This window comes from Marmota marmota, unplaced genomic scaffold, assembly GCF_001458135.2.
Source record: "Marmota marmota marmota unplaced genomic scaffold, marMar, whole genome shotgun sequence".
NCBI lineage: Eukaryota > Metazoa > Chordata > Mammalia > Rodentia > Sciuridae > Marmota > Marmota marmota.
Window position 1 is genome coordinate 44,418,267 of NW_026000026.1, and position 17,229 is coordinate 44,435,495.

At 39.0% G+C, this 17,229-nt stretch overlaps 1 protein-coding gene across 3 annotated transcripts in view; it reads left to right on the forward strand.

Annotated features, from left to right (window-relative positions):
• Positions 1–17,229, forward strand: part of Cfap61 (cilia and flagella associated protein 61) — a 257,942-nt gene that overhangs the window by 180,976 nt on the left and 59,737 nt on the right. For all 3 annotated transcript variants that reach the window (XM_015476914.2, XM_048811377.1, XM_048811378.1), the window contains 3 exons: positions 5,749–6,041; positions 12,628–12,955; positions 14,312–14,403. In XM_015476914.2, the coding sequence (XP_015332400.1) occupies positions 5,749–6,041; positions 12,628–12,955; positions 14,312–14,403 (713 nt within the window). The remainder of the gene's footprint in view (positions 1–5,748; positions 6,042–12,627; positions 12,956–14,311; positions 14,404–17,229) is intronic.

Consider the following 17,229-nt stretch of genomic DNA (forward strand, 5'->3'; position numbering starts at 1 on the left):
CTCTATATGGCCTCCAGGGTGCCTTGTGGCAGTGGAACCCCATCTGCCCCCTGCACACACTGGCTAGCACACAAGAGTCAGCACCTACATCTCCCTCAGGCAAAGCCTAGGTGCTGGCCCCTCTTCCTGTCACTGTCATTGTCCACCAAAACCCTGAGGACATCCCCCCTCCATTTTCAGCAGCCACTTTCCTTCACCTGACTTTAAATTCTTCCTTTTGATTTTTACCCAGGAATTGAGGAAAGTCTCTTTCTCTGAGGCTCTCACTGTTCCTCTCTCTGTGTGTGCCCTGCTTTCTTTCTCTCTCCATTTCCTTCCAACAGCTCAAAATCGATCACTGTGAATAATAGTTGCATGACTGCTAACCTCCATATGAAACGTAAGATTGCCCTATCATCCGAAATCAAATGTTCATCTACAAGGAAACCAGAGCCAAGAACCTCTCGAAATTCTAAAAACTCCCGGAAGTTCCCTTTTGAGCTTTTAGAAACCTGTCCTTGTAACTATTCAAATCTGCCTTTCCTTAAATAGCACATTAAAGATATGATTTATTACTTCCCTGAGTTTAAGTGCCACCAATATGGCAGGAGTCTTATTTTATACCTACAGTCTGTTGGAGGCACACACATGACTTTTGTTACATTTGGGATCATGTAGGATTATGAGCTATACTGCAAACCTAAAAACCAAACCTGAGGCTAAGTGGTACATATTTCTATCTTACAACCAAAGTATACGACCAATCTGGTGATTGGATATTTCTGATAGTGCTGACTTAATGGTGAATATGTCCTTTATGTATCATGTGAAGTAGAAATATGTAGGGGGATCATCTAGCTACACTGAGGTCATTCTGAGGGCACACACATGGTCCAGTTAGCAAGGGGAAAGTCTTGGGTCAGCAACCTGAAAAATCTCAAACATTCATCCACATATTCAATCAGGAAGCATTCTGCCATGTCTTCTGTAGACCAGGCCCTGTGAAAGGCTCCAGGGATAACTGGAAAGCTGAATGTGGACCTTATAGTCCAAATAAGTCATCTCACAGAGAAGCCTAGATATGTATATAGACCATGATGAGTACTAGAAAGATGTCTTCGTCCATTTTCTGTTGCTATAACAGAACACCTGAAACTGGATAATCTATAAAGAATAGAGAGGTTTGTTTGGACTCATAGTTCTAAAATCAAGATTGGGTGACTGCATCTGGTGAAGGCCTTGTGTTCCTTCAACTCATGACAGAAAGTGGAAGGACAAGTAGGCAAGTGTGAAAGACAAAGGAGATGGACTTCCACACCTTAACTCATTCCCAAGAAAAGCATTGTCTGCCCCTGTGATCCAAGCACCCCCTCCCCCCCGCACTGGGCCCATCTCCCAGTGTTGCCACATTGATTAAACCTAACCATGAGTTTTGTGGGGACAAACCATAATTAAACCACAGCAGAAGGAAAGATAGACACCACCCAGGCACCTACTAGACCTAATCTGGCTGGAGGCTGGACTGTTTGCTGGGGGCCCAATTGTGCCTATGAGCAGGCTGTGGTGGGGTCTTGATATGGGGCTTTGAATACACAGCTCATCCAAGCTAGGAAAGTTACTCTGATGAATATAAGTAACCATACTGTTATGCCCAGGTTGATTTTTTTTTCCCCAAGTGAGTCATCAAAGTCAATGTCTAAGCCAGGCACCAAGGCACATGCCTATAATCCCAGTGACTTGGGAGACTGAGGCAGGAGGATCACTAGTTCAAGTCCAGGTTTAGCAACTTAGCAAGACCCTGACTCAAAAGAAATATAAAAAAGAACTAGGGATATAGCTCAGTGGCAAAGCATCCTTGGGCTCAATCCCCAGTACCAAAAAAAACAAAAAACAAAACAAAAAAAAAAACCTTTTCCCACTAATTTTTGTAAGGGGTTGGGGCACATAAAAATAAAGCTATGGTTAGTCTATGAATTTTTGCCATGCTTGTATTTTACTATCAGTTTATGGGGGGAAAAGTTATTATTTTTAAGTGGGTGCTTCATTTTTACAAGAAAAAGTTATTAATGGATTTTTTTTTAAATTTTAATGCATTTTTTGTAGGTGGACACAATACCTTTATTTCAATTTTAGATGGTGCTGAGGATCAAACCCAGTGCCTCACGTGTGTCACTACCACTGTGGCTCTACCACTGAGCCCCAGCCCCAGCCCTATTAATGGATATTTGAGTAAAGCTAATGTTATGGTTCATGGTTCTCAAATGTTATTGAATGATGATAATGATGATGATGATGAATTATATATAAAAGTGCTATCTTTGTGCCTGGCATATTACAGTCACAAGCTAAATTTGAATTGAGTCTAGAAATTCTTTGCAAAGTAAAATGTTGGGGATGCAAATCAAGTCAAGATGGCACCTGGCAGTTTGCCAGGAGGAGTGGTTTGTGAAGCAACACCAGAGAGCCATTAAGATGATGAGGATTCCTTATTGGCTGACTGCTGTATCTAGATGATGTTAATTAAGTTAGGCTGTGTGTAGTTAGTTGGGTATGTGTACCTCTGCTGTCCCGCAGAGAAGCGGCTCTCGCTACCTTGAGTGCCCGCTCAGTTCCCACTGAGTTTCTCTGCAATAAAGCAGTTCCGCTTCAACCTTCAAGTTGCTTGTCACCTCTCGGTTATTTTGCCCAGCCGGACTACAGCAGTAAAAGTGAGAAATGATGTAAAAAGCACTCACAATTGCAGGAAAATAATGGAAAGAATAATCTCCCATAAAGAGGAGACATTTAAAAAGCAGAAGATTGAGCACATAAAGAGGAATGGGCCAATTTTATTACATGAGTTTGTTATCGTAGTGAGATTCTACTACATGAGTAATGAGATAAATATAAATAATCTCATGAAGCATGTTTAAATGAAGAGTGTTTGGTGAAATCATATAGGCAGTTATTTAATATAAGAATATGAGTATGGCAATATGTAAATCAATGGATGTGTAACTGATGTAATTCTGCAATCTGTATATGGGGTAAAAATGGGAGTTCATAACCCACTTGAATCAAAGTGTGAAATATGATATATCAAGAAATTTGTAATGTTTTGAACAACCAACAATAAAAAATTAAAAAAAAAAAGATTTAAAAAAAAAAAAGAATATGATGGTTTGGACTCTTGTTCAACAAATATTCACCCCCCTCCCCCACTGTGGGGATAGAGTGTACTTTCTGGCTCCCTTGGCCATGGGTGCAGCCTTCGTCCATGGAATGCTGGTAGAGGTAGTGTAAGCAGAGGCTCAAAATATGCCAGAACAGTTGTGCTTACAGTTGCACGTTGCCATAAATAGAATATGCCTTGAATAGCTGTCAGTCCAAGGAGGATGAAACCCGCATTGTTGTAGAGTCCAACCAACCACACCTTGGAGCCAGAGTGGCTGACATCAGCCTGCCTCAGATATGTGTGCCAACAAATGACATGCTTATTATTGTTTGACATTGAATTGGGGGGTGATTTGTTACACAGCATTATTATGGCAACAGCTGATTGTTATGATAACCAACGTCTCATATTTTTTGTTAGGGAATCTTGTTTCAAATTGAAGAGGGTTGCTATGGATTGGAAATTAAATGTCCACCCAAAGGTCCGTATGCTAAATGCTTGGTCACCAGCCTATGATGCTATTGGAGGTGGTGGAACCTTTAGAGTAGTGTCTAGTGGAAGGAAGTTAGGTCACTGGGGGGTATGCCTTTGAAGGGGACATTGGAACCCTGGCCCCTTCCAATCTCTGTCTTTGTTTCCTGGCCACCATGAAGCAAGCAACTTTGCTCCACCACCACACACCCCACCTTTGTGTGCTGCCTCACCACAGGACCAAAAGCAATGGAGCCAAGTGACCATGGAAGGGACCAAATGACCATGGGGCCAAGTGAAACCCTGAAACTGCAAGCCAAAGTAAAACTTAACTCCTTTTAAGTTGATTTCCTCTAGCATTTTGTCACAGCTACAGAAAGTTGACTACTCAACAATAACCAAAATTGTTTAGAAGTTAGTCTATGCATCAAAAAATCTTTCATCTTAAAATTAAAGGTTTTATAAAATATATTACTTTTAAAATAGGAAAACATCATCCTCTTGGGCTGCCTACAATCTGTGGGGAACCCCTGCTAGGTGGTAGTTTACCAGACCCCAGCAACATTGCACTACCTGATTTCCATAAGTCTGTAGTGGATATGCCCTATTCACAGTACAGTTGCTAGCAGCTAATATGGAAGACATTGGAAAAATACCAAACTCGGAATTGTGTGAGACCTACACACTAAAATGTGTTCAACTGAAAATGAATACTGTCTTGGCATGCATATTTTAACAGGGCAGAAGACCGCAAACCTTTGACAGTTTTAGGTTCAAATTTTGGCTCTCCTGGCAGGCTGACACTTTGTTGTGCCAGACAGCCAAGATTCATGTTTTGTAGCAGGTGGGAGCCTCAGTAATTTAAGCAAAATGTTGGCTCTTTCAGCCAAGAAAAATGCATCTCCCTGGGAAAGGTTGACGTACAGCATCTGAAGAGGGAGGAAATCACAGCCACAAAATCAGAGCCTCCCCATGAAGACAGAAAGGAGCTCACCTGACGTTCCACAGGGAAGGACCTGGAGAATGGGAGACAGCTCTAGATGTGATCACCCTCAGAGACGCCCTCTGAAAGCTAGTCTAGCTCATTTTCCCTAAGCAGATGAGACAAGCCATCACTCCTCCTATTAATTTTGGATGAAAATTGAGTTTTGCATAATTTATTCAACCAAATTGAATAAAGATTCTTGCCATTTATTTTGACTTGTAAAATTCCTCTTCATACCCTTTAAACGACCAGTGCAAAATAGAAAGATCCAGGGAGTATGCATTTCGTGGTAAGATTGTTAACAACGTACCTGAAAAGCGAGTCTACACCTCTTTCTTTCTTTGTGCAAAGGTAAAAAATGCTAATTCAGTGTCATACTGTGTTTCACCCTGTATTGTCATTGATCTTAAAACTGGCAAAATACTATTAGAATAGCATTTGCAATTACTACAGTAATATTTTTGAGAAAGGTAAATAAATAATAGACCGTTACTATTAAAATTCTCTTGCATAAATGAAATCCTTTAAGATTATTTTATGATTTTATGTTTGCCGACCAAAATAATACCCTTCAGTCCCTCTGGCTAAGTCTTGACACGTTACATTTTAAGATTCAGAATTTGAATCTTCATAAAGTTATCTGTTGTAAAGCAGAATCTTCTAGTGTTTAGTTCTTTTTAAAAAAAAAAGGAAAAAATTTTCCTTGAAATCAACCTAGTTCAACATTTAAATATTAAAATATTAGTAACATTATGTACATGAATATTTTTTACCACTGGCCTTTCAAGTTTCTAGGGAAGAACATAGTATGAATTGCAAACTTTAGTAATTTTGTTTCCTTAATAAGTGTAGCAAATAGGGAACAAAAACAAGATAAAAGGTTTTATTCTAGACCATTTCATTCAGCATAATTTCAACTTTCAAATTATAGGGACATAAATGAATGTCCTACTTCTGCGTTACAAGTACTTGACTACTTTGTGGGATGTTTTGTGCCAATTCTTTACTAAATTATCTTGGTGCCGTTGCTAGGTAACACCGCTGGCTTCCTGCAGCTGAAAAAGGAGAGGGTTACAGAGAACAATTCGGCATTACTAGCATTTGATTAATAAGTCGTTGTCGTTAACTGTGTATCTTAGCATTTTCCCTCCTTTTCTAGGGAATGTCATTGTCTATGGGAATACGATTGATGCTTACACCACTGTGGAAACGCTCTTACACATCGGTGTGAAGGGCACCTGCATCTACCTGGTGCATCCACCTCCTGAGTCTATCATCACCTGCATCAACAACTACACAGTGGAAAGCGCAGTGGAGGATGCGCTCAATACCGCCGGAGTGACCATTTACCAGGATGCGGTCTTAGCTCAGTGGAATGATGGCCAGTACCCAGATCCCATTCACAGTGCCAGCTTCACCACACCCACCAAGCCCTTCAGACTTACGTGCTCTGTAAGTGGATCCCTGCGAACTTCACTCACCAGCTAGGGAGAGTAGTCACCTGCCAGGGGCTCAGGAGTCTGGAAGATTGGGAGCAGTGAATTTATAGTCATAGATTTGGAGTGTTGTTTTCTGACTGCTCAGGTTATCTCTTCCTGCATAACAAGAAGCCACTGCAAATTTAGTGGCTCAAAGCAACAACAATCACTTATTATCATCATCTTTCCTTGTTTTGGGGGTTTGGGCCCAACCAGGCAGTTTTCACTGCAGGTCTTTTATGCAGTTAAATTCCGGATGACAGGGCTGGATTCATCTAGAAGGCATGTGCACTCACTTATGTCTGCCTGTAAATGCTAGATCAACTGCAATTGAGATTTTAGCCAAAACACTCATAAACAGCCCCTTTGTGGAGCTGGGCTTCCTCAAGCCATGGTGGCTTGGTTCTAAGGGCAATTAGAGAGAGGGGGGAAGACTGTGTCCCCTCCTTCGACCCAGCGTCAGAAGTCAAACAGCAGCATCTATGCCACATTCTCTTTTGCTAGAGACAAGTCATTCACATCCATCCCATAGCCAAGGAGAGGGAATTAGAACCTGCTTCTTCATGAAGGGGTGTCAAACTAGAGTGCTGCCATGCACGAAAACTCCGCTTGTGCCCAGGCATGGTGCTGCCTAAAATGCATGGACACTCTGTATTCTGCTCCTTAGTACATCCATTTATCCATTCATCCCACGACATTGGTTGAACACCAAGACGGTCCCCTGCTCTGTCCTAAGTGTTAGGGACATGCCAATGAAAAAGACAGAAAAAAGACCATTTTACTTTTAAAGTGATACTGTCTGCACATGTTTGTCATGACACCTATTTAAGATAGGAACAATCAAGATGTGTTTACTCAAAATTTTCCCCCAAAACTGTGATCCTGGAAGATGGCTAAGTTTATCCTGGGGAACCTCTGAAGGTGAGCATGTACCCTTTTTAGGAAGCAAAGGCCTAAGAAAACTTCCCCAAATATCCCAATGACTGTTGGTTCTCTAGGATCCCCTCTGACCTTTACTTTCCTATTCAGATAAAAATCAGAATCATGACCAAAACATCTTGAAAATATTCTTAATTGCCTTGGTCCTATCCACCTCCCTGCTAACACTTCCCCTCAAAGCAATATGTGTCAGATGTTGGTGTGTCTGCTCTCAGATCCTTTTGCCTTGTCTGCCTCTGCCTTGTTGTGAGTTCCCAAGATTATGTCCCCCAGAAATATACATATATTGGAGTGCCAATCCTCAATACCAGTGAATGTGACTTTGGAAGTAAGGTCTTTGCCTATGTAATCAACTAAAGAAAATGTCATTCTGGATCAGGGTGGGCCCTGAATGCAATGGTCAGTGTCCTTACATGGAGAGAAAGAGATTTGATGATACAGAAGAGAGACACAAAGAAGAAGTTCATGTGATGCCAAAGGCAGAGGTTAGTGTCATGATAGGTGCCAGTCACCGAATGGCAAGGATTGCCAGTGTCTGCCAAAGCTAGTAAGAAGAAAGGAAAGATTCTTCCCTAGAGCCTTTGGAAGAGGCATGGTCCTGAGGACACCTTGATTTCAGATTTGTGGTCTCCAGAACTGTAGAGGAATAAATTTCTGTTGTTTTGAGCTACCCAGTTTGTGGTACTTTGGTATAATGGCCCTAGGAAACTACAACAAATGATTTATGTGCAGTTAAAATTACAGTTTTTTTATGCACAATTTTCCTCTTCGGCTTCTTTCACTCAGCATAGTGATCTTGAAATTCCATATAGTCCCATGTATCAATCATTCATTCCTTTCTTTGCTGAATAGAATTCCATTGTATAAATATGCACATTTTGCTTATTCATTTGTCTGCTATGCATATTCTTGTATACATCTTTAGGTAGACAGATAATTTTATTTCTTTTAGTTAGATACCTAAAGAATGTACCTTTTTAAGTTGCTACCTTACTGCTCTCCAAAGTATCTGTACTATCTTACATTTTCACCAGCAATGTATGAGCGTTCTGGATACTCCTCATTCTTGTCAACACTTAGTATTGTCAGTCTTTCTCATTTTAGCCATTCTCATGAGTATTACATGGTGTATCATTGTGTTTTGAATCTTGCTTTCCTTATAATTAATGATGTCAGGCATCTTCTCATGTACTTATTGGTCATTGGTTTGTCTTCCTTTGTGAAGTGTCAGAACTATTATAAAAGAATTGTTTTGTTTTCCAATCTATAGTATTGATTTAGTATATAAACATTTTAACCTGAAACCGCTAAATTCACTTCTCAGTTCTGATAGTTGCTTCCTAGATACACATGCTTATTATGCAAGTATGGGTAGTTTTATATCTTTTTTGATATTTAGGTATTTCATTTCAGTTACTTGTTTTACTTCAGTAAGACTTCCAAGGCAATTTTGAATAAAAGTGTGAAAAATAGACATCCCTGCCTTGTTCCAGATCTCAGGGTAGAAACCATTAAATGTGAGGTTGGCTGTGGGTTCTTCTTTTATATCTTTTATGGACTAAGGAGTAACCTTTCATTTCCTAGCTATTCAGAAGTTTTATCATGAATGATTGTTGAATTTTGTCAAATGAATTTTCCACAGCTTTTTTTTAAAGTTGTATTATTTTCTCCTCAACTCTATTAATACAGTGAGTTAGGCTGATCAATTTTTCAAAACATTCAGCCAATCTACATTCCTTGAATAAACACTTATTAGTCATGGTGTCCTTCTAAGTACTGTTCAATTTTATTTACTAATGTTTTAAGAATTTTTTTAACTATATTCATGAGGGATATTGATCTATAATTTTCTGTTTTTGTAATAATACCCTTTTAAGGTTTAGGTAAATGGGCTATGTTGGTCTTTTAAAATAATTTAGGCAATGTTGCCTCCTTCTTTATTTTCTGAAAAAGTTTGTGTAAGATTGGTATTACTTCTTCTTGAATGTTTCATAGAGTTAACCAGTGAAACACTCTGGGCCTGGAGTTTATTTATGGGAAGATACTTAATAACAAATTTACTTTCTTTATCAGACATAAGACTATTTGGATTTTCTACTTCTTGTGTCAATTTTGGTAAATTGTATTTTGCAACAAATGTATCAATCTCTTTGAAGTTGGTCAGAATTGTTGGCTTTAAGTTATTCATGTATTCCTTTATTATCTCTTTAATATTTTGGATCTATAATAATAACCTACCATTTATTTCTGATGTTGGTAAATTGTATTAGTCTCTCGGTGTCTCTCTTTCTGTCTCTGTCTCCTCATTCTCTCAGTTTATTTTTTTTTAATATTTATTTAGTTATAGATGAACACACAGTATCTTTATTTATTTTTATGTGGTGCTGAGGATCGAACCTAATGCCTCACACATGGGAGGCAAGCACTTTCCCACTGAGCTACAGCCCCAGCCCCACTCTCTCAGTTTAAATAGAGATTTGTCAATTTTATTAATTTTGTTTTCAAAGAACCAACTTCACTTTCCAGGAAACTTGGCTCCTTTGCTCTATGATCTGTTTAGTTTTCTCTTCTATCAATTTCTGCACTAACAGTGTTTTTTTCCTTCTGTTTGTTTTGGATTTACTTTGCCCTTTTCTAGTTTCTAAAGGTAGAGTTTTAGATCATAGATTTTTACAAGCATTTAATCTATAAGTTTTCTTCTATGTTTTGGCTGCCCCCACAAGTTTTAACAAACAGAATTTTCTTTATCATTTAGGTCAAAAAAAAATTCTAATCTCCCTTGTGATTCTTTTTTGATCCTGAGATTGTGCATTCAATTTCCAAATATTTGATGGTTTCCTAGTAACCATATTTTTGTGGATTTCTAATTTAATGATATTTTGGTCAGAGAACATATTCTTTATTATTATTCAATATTATTATTATTTATTTATTTAAGATTTGTTGAGACAAATCTTAGGCCTACCATTTTTGTGTCCAAGCATATGAACTATTTTCTTGAACCTGTAAAGAATATGTACTTTGTGGTTGTTGGGTATAGTGTTTTTCTAAATAACAATTAGTTCAATGTAGTTGATAGTGATGTCTTACTCTTCTGTGTCTTTACTGATTCTTTTCACCTAATTCTATCAATTTCTGAGAAGAGGTATTAAAATTTTTTTATTGTTGTGGGAGTTTCCAATTTTCCCTTTTATTCTGTCCGGTTTTGCATTTAACACATGAACGTCCCTCTATAGCTCTGATAATACCCCTTATCTTTAGGTCCATTTTGTCTGATATTAATATAGCCATTCCATTTGCATAGTATATTTTTATGTGTGTACTTTCTACTTGTCTATGTCTTTTATGTCTAAACTGTGTCTTTTGTAGGTATCATAAAGTAGATCGTATTTGCATAGCAAATTTAGCATCCTGAAACAACATCCATTTGTTAGCTCCTAATCCACTCTCAGCTCCTGGAGACCATACATTTCCTTCCCCTATGACTCCTCCCATTTTCAAGCCAGCAAACTAGACTCTCCCTTGTGTCAAATTCTCCACACTTAGAATCCCCCTTTTCAGGAAAAGCCTGATCCTTTTCAAGGGCTTATTTGACTAGTTCAGACTTACCAAGCATGGTCTCCCCTTCTTAAAGTCAATTGAGCTATACAACATCCATCAATCATATTCACAGTTCACACCAGTACTCAAAGGAAGAGTGGGAATCTTGGGAATTATATTAGAATTATACTTACTATATACTTTTGTATCCTTTCTAACTACCTCTGCATTCTAGTTAATTAGACCATTAATATTTAATGCAATTAATGATGGATTTAGGCCTACCATTTAATTATTTGTTTTCTGCTTATCCCTTCTGATTTTTGTTCTTCTGCTCTATCTTGCCTATTTTATTTTGGATTATTAGAGTACTTTTTAGTATTCTATTTCAAATAGCTTTTTAGCTATATCTTTATTTTTTGTGATTTTTTAATGAATTATAATATATATCAGTAACCTTTCACATCAATAGAGTTAATGTTGCACCATTCCACATAAAATATATTTTTAAAATGTTTTTGTAAACCATACAGGTCATTTTCCCTACATCCTGGACATAGTGCCTATAAGCCACCCTCTTTTAAAAGCTTTCAAATTAAGGGAAGTCGCATCCATGTTTGTTTTTGCTCCTACACAAGCTACCTGATTTTAAATACCAGAATCTTCAGGAGGCAGTTCTCCTATTTTGACCAGAGTTTATAGCTAATATTGGTGAGAGGTTTAGTCTCAGGGGTTTGTACTACCATACCAGAAGAAGAGCTCTCTTGAAATTGTTGTTTTGACCTTATTTCAAGGCCATGCCTCCCCTGCCTGGTAATCATGCCATTTGTGCTCCCCACAGATGGACCAGCCTCCCACCAGTTTAGAATCCCGGTTAAACTGGTCTGGAAACAGTTTCTCCCTTTTTGTTAGCATCCATTTCTCCAATTGCGTAGTAAGCTCCATGTTTATTATTTATACCAAGATATTCTTTCTTGGGGTTTCTCATTTTGCTTGGCAAAGAAGTATTTGTCTGAATGCACCAGGAATGAGGTTTGTCAAATCACCGTTAGATTTGCTTATTCAGTTCTCAGTCTAGTACACAAGCTCCTATGAAACTCCAAATGTAGCAAAAATTGTGAATGCTGATATCAAAACAGTGTTAATAAATACTACTGTAATACTACTAAGCTTGAGGAAACAAAACTAGCATATTTGTGTGTTATTGAACCAAAAAATAGATTTAATTAGAAAAAGAAAAATGTAAGGTAGAAGAACTTTGTGAGAATGCTAAAGGGGACTTCTGAACAATTTCACGGAATCAAGAGATTGATGACATTTTTTTAATGTATAATTTGAATTCAAGTCAAGTGAATTTCTATATTTCATGTTAAGTGGAAAGTCTATTTTTATATACATGGGAAAGAAAAAAAGAGAGTAGAAAAGTCTATAGGTAGATGATAAGATTTAGTCAAAGAAATCTATTTTCCTATGACTACTGGGTAAGCCACTGCCTTCTGTAGCAGAGCAAGAAGGAGTAAGACAGGTGGAGCTCAGACCTGGTGGATGTGGAGGCTGGTAGTTTATTCTCTCTGAATTATCCTGAAGGGACCTAGGAAAGGAGTACTTTGAAGACTCAAGACTGACTGACGTAATCCAGAAGAAGGAATCTAGAAAGACCTAAGTGTCAGACACAAGAAAAGGAAGATGGGGGAAAATGCTGAGCTAGAGCTATTTGAAATTTAGAAGAAGAAAGGGGAAAATAGGATCTCTACAAGTGTAAATTTTCTTACAGGAGAAAAAATACTTTGTGGTAGCTATTCATTACTTGGCTTCTTATCTCCATAGGATGTCTGGATTGTTAAAAAAAAAAAAAAGTCACTGGGTGATTTTAATTTGTTCTTCATACCAAAGATAATCTCTCTCTCCCTCCCTCTTCCTCCCTCACACACACACATACACACACACCCATAAATACAAAACATTGTGACAAACTTTTAGTAAATTTTTTTGTGCCCCAAATAATAAAATGCTATTCCTACTCTTGGGAAGGTGTAATGAAGAGTGATAACTGAGTAATGGTATAATTGTTCACTTTGTAGATGTTCTTCAGCTTCTGTGAGAAGAAAGTGGATTATGAAACATTTAAAGCATTCAATGATGCATGTCTTGTCTATGATGGCCGACTTGTGATTGATACCAACTTCCACACAAATGACGTAGCCATCCGGGCTGCTGGCTCCCTCACCAAGTTCTCTAATAGATATTACTCAAATGAGTGGACTCACAGCAACTTTAGTTCCAAAGAAATTGGCTTTCAGCTGGCAGCAGCTATGCTCAATCTCTTTGATCCAACTCTTGAGCCCGTGACTGAGCCACCTGCCGATCTTGACCGACTCATCCCCATGTATAAGGGAGCCAAGATCCAAGGTATGTCAGTGGGCCACTTTATTTCCCTTGATGAAGCCACAAATTGAATGTGAGCCCACATTCAGACTAGGCCTCTGTGCTTCTCTTGGGCTTGGTGAGGAGGGTCCTGGAATGGGTTGTCACAGAGGTAGAGGAAAGGTCTATAGCATTTCTTAAGCCTTTATTCTGAACCTGGAATCATCATCATCATCATCATCATCATCATCATCATCCTTTGCATTTTGAGCATTTATTGTGGGCAACATCTTACTGGTACCCATATTACAGATAAGAAAATAGGTAATGATCAGTAACTTGCATAGAGATCTCATAGCTGGTGAATGGTGGTTTGCCCTAAACTTCCATTCTTAAATTGAGATAAGGAGACCCACCCTTTCAGACAGCTTAGTCCTTAGCTTGCTATCTGGATGAATAAGCTCAACTACTTGCAGCTGTAAAACACTCCACTTTCACCCCCTAAGCTTTGTTGATCACTAAGGTAATGATTTCATGGGGAACCATACGGTTCCTATATGTTTGGGAGGTGAAAGATACTATTAAAAATGGTGTCTTTGAATGCTGTTGGCATTCTGGTCAGAAAAACCCACATATTTACCAAATTGTATTTTGATATTCAGAACATTCATGAACCAAATCCCAAAGCTGTTCGTAGACTCCTATGGCATCCAAGGACTCTAATCCAGTATACAAAACATCACACTGAAGAGCAAAAGTCCCACATTCCAATCCTTGTCTTTTTCTACCTAATAAGACAGATTCAGAGAGCTCCTGCTCTGCTTCTCACACTGGATGAGACCTTGGGGAAGGTAGTAGCCATAGGCGAGCAAGAAAAAGGAACAGTATCAGAGACCAGAGTTGGATCAGGCTCAGACTTTAGGAACAAACCTGAAATATGAAGGATTTCCTACTGATAGTTTTCTAAAGCATTGGACAAAGAACTTCATTGATTTTCTTTATACATTGTAAGTTTTGAATATTTTTGCTATATATTGGAGGAGTGATATGGAGTGAGAATGCCATTCCAACATTTTAAGCTTCTAAAGGTCAAATCTGGTTTGGATAGGTATAGGTTAGGGTGCTGGGAGCTGTGGGGAAACACAATGTACATGGGATCAGCTTGATAATGCTTGGAGCACTGGTGGTGCCAAGACGAGATATAATGTAACCTTCACGTTGATTTGATTAAATAAAGCTCAACCATCCAGGGTGTTCCTTATTATTAGCAGTACCTTAGTAGCAGAGTTTGAGGAGCATATACATGGTGGGAAACCCTGTTCAGTGGTTAAAAATGTAAACTTTGTTCCCCACCTCATTAACAATTCATTTCAAATACGGAAAACTTGCCGTTTCCTCTAGGAGGAATTCTTCCTGGGTCTTACCATTATCTGCATGTTTCCAAGCCTAATATTCCAACTCCCTTGGCGGTACAAATGTCACAGACCAATTTTGTAAGTATTATTCCTGGATTTCATTCTACGTTCAAATATAACACTTTGTTTATGGGAGAGTGAAATTCTTTACTCGGTCTTTGATGTAATGTATTGGTTTACAACATCAAAAACCCACTATGATTGTCAGCCCCCAAATGCCCCCAAGAATCTTTGGTCCTCATACACTTATGTGGTTCCCTCGCACACTGAGTAGGGTGAACTGTGTATTCAACAGGATATTTTGGTGGTGACAGTGTGCTAGGTCATGGAAAATATTATAGCTTCCTAATTGCCTCCTTCTGGATCACCTGATGCCATGTTACAAGATCACACAGGCAGCCCTTTGAGGTCTGTGTGGTAAGGACCTCAGGATGCCTGCACCAGCCCTTTTTAATTTGCCACCCACATACCTTGGACATGTATCTTCACATGACTGCAGTCGTAGCCAACTTTTCTTGACTGAAAACTTATGAGAGACCATGAACTTGAACCTCCTAACTAAGCTACTCCCAATTTCTAACTCCCAGAGACTGTGAGATAATTGAAGTATTCTGTTGTTTTAAGCCAATAAGTTTTCTTTACTGCTTTATTTTTAGAGCAGCTTTAGGTTTGTAGTAAAATTGAGCAGAATGTACAAAGATTTCTCATATACCCCTTCCTCACCCTCCCTCAACACACTTATGGCCTCCCTCCCTCACTATCAGCACTTCCCATCAGAGTGATATATCTGTTCATACTAGTGACTATACATTGACACATCATTAACAATCAAAGCCATCATTATTAACCAAAGTTCACATTAGGGTTCACTCTAGGTGTTGTACATTCCTGGGGTCTGGCCAAATGTGTCTACCAATAGCATCACACAGGAAATTTCACTGCCCTAAAAATCCTCTGTGCTCTGCTCTTCATCCATCCCTCCATACTAAGTTCTGGAAATTGCTAGTCTTTTTAATATCACCATAGATTTTCCTTTTCCAGAATGTCATATACTTTGAATTACATAGCATGTAGCTTTTTCAGATTGGCTTCTCTCACTTAGTAAGATGCATTTAAGTTTCCTCCATGTCTCTTTTTTTTTTTTTTCTGAAGGCAAAGGTCTCACCATGTTATCCAGGCCACTGAGCCACATCCCCAGCCCTATTTTGTATTTTTTTTAGAGACACAGGGTCTCACTGAGTTGCTTAGTGCCTCACTAAATTCTGAGGCTGGCTTTGAACTCACAATCCTCCTGTCTCCACCTCCCGAACCTCCAGGATTCTGGCATGTGCCACTGGGCCCAGCAAGTCATTAGGTTTTGATCAGTAGATCATAAATAGAGTATTAGAATATTCACCCTCATGACAATGAAGCAAGGAAATTGCTTAGAATCTGAAATGGACATCTAGAACACACTTTTATCCTCCCTTCTCTGAATTATAGCAAAAAGATATCCAGGAAAGGGAGAAACTATGGCACTGGACCTCCTGTGTTAAAGGAGATCATAAAAGACACAGCATGGTTGGTCAGTTGGAAAGCTGCACAAATCTGATAGATGGACCAAGTCTAGGATGATTTTGTCAACTGGGAACTTCCTTTATGAAGAGTCACATTTGCTTTTAGTCAATGAGGCAGACACTGAAGTTGCCTACTTAACTTTGTTTCCATTGTCTTCTCCTGAATATTTTTGAGGGTTAATTATATGACCAGCATAACATAAATACATTTCCCAGATTTCCTTTAGGATAGGAATGACCATGTGGCATGTTCTGGCAAATGGAATATATTTGGAAGCTATTGGGAAAGAGGAAGACTCAAAATGTCACAGGCTATTGGTCCCCTACCTTATCCCTTCAGGAAACCTGAATCCCATCTCTTCCATTTGCTTCTTCCTATGTGTCTTGAACAAGTTATTCAACTTCTTTGAATTTCTGGGATTGTTAGAGATCATATATAAAATAGTACTGCCTGGAGCAAAAATGGTAACCAATCAATAGTGGATGTTGTTAATCGTGGCTCCAGATCAGTCTTCTTCCAGGGAGAGGACAGATGGTTATCTTTAAAATTTCTTTGCTTTAGGCTTTTCCCAGATCTGCTTAGGTGTCCCAGACACGTGATCTGATGCAAAATTTCCTTACAACAAAGAAAACCACAGAATCATAGCAAATGCTGTTCCAGTTTCTATTACTGTATGAAACACTTGGGGTATAAAACAGCCATTTGATTCTACTCAAAAGTCTGTGCTTTCAGGAATTCCAAAAGAGCACAATAGAATACAACATGCCTTGGGTGGGAAGACTAGAAGCCTAGATCAATGATTAGGGTTATATGAGGGCTTATCTACTCACAGCTAAAAGCTTGTTGCTTTCCTGAGCTGGGATGACTGGAAGACGGGGAGTGCTGAGCAGAGCCTTCCTGCCTGGCCTATCCATGCAGCCTGGGCTTCCTCACAGCATGGAGGCCTCTGAGTAATCAGACTGGTCAGGGCTCCAAGGGCAAGCATTCTCCCTAGCAAGTTGGCAACTGCACTGCCTGTACGGCCCAAATGAGCAAGCCACACAGCATCAGTTCCCCCACACCCTCAGGCTCTGCTGGAGCAGTCACAGCCTGTGGGTATTTAAGGTATACGGGACAGAATCCATCTATCAATGGAAAGATTTTTAAGGTCATATTGCAAAAAGTAATTGAAATGGGGCCATCAATGTGGCCATCTTTGGAAAGTGCAATCAGCCACAGACAGGGGCATTCAGATAGACGAGATAAAGCCCAGAGTGTCAGAGGCTGAGCACTTTGGTCATCATAGGTAAATAACTTGAGCCTGACATGTACAAGAGCTAGAAAATACTGGACTTGGTTTCAGACAGA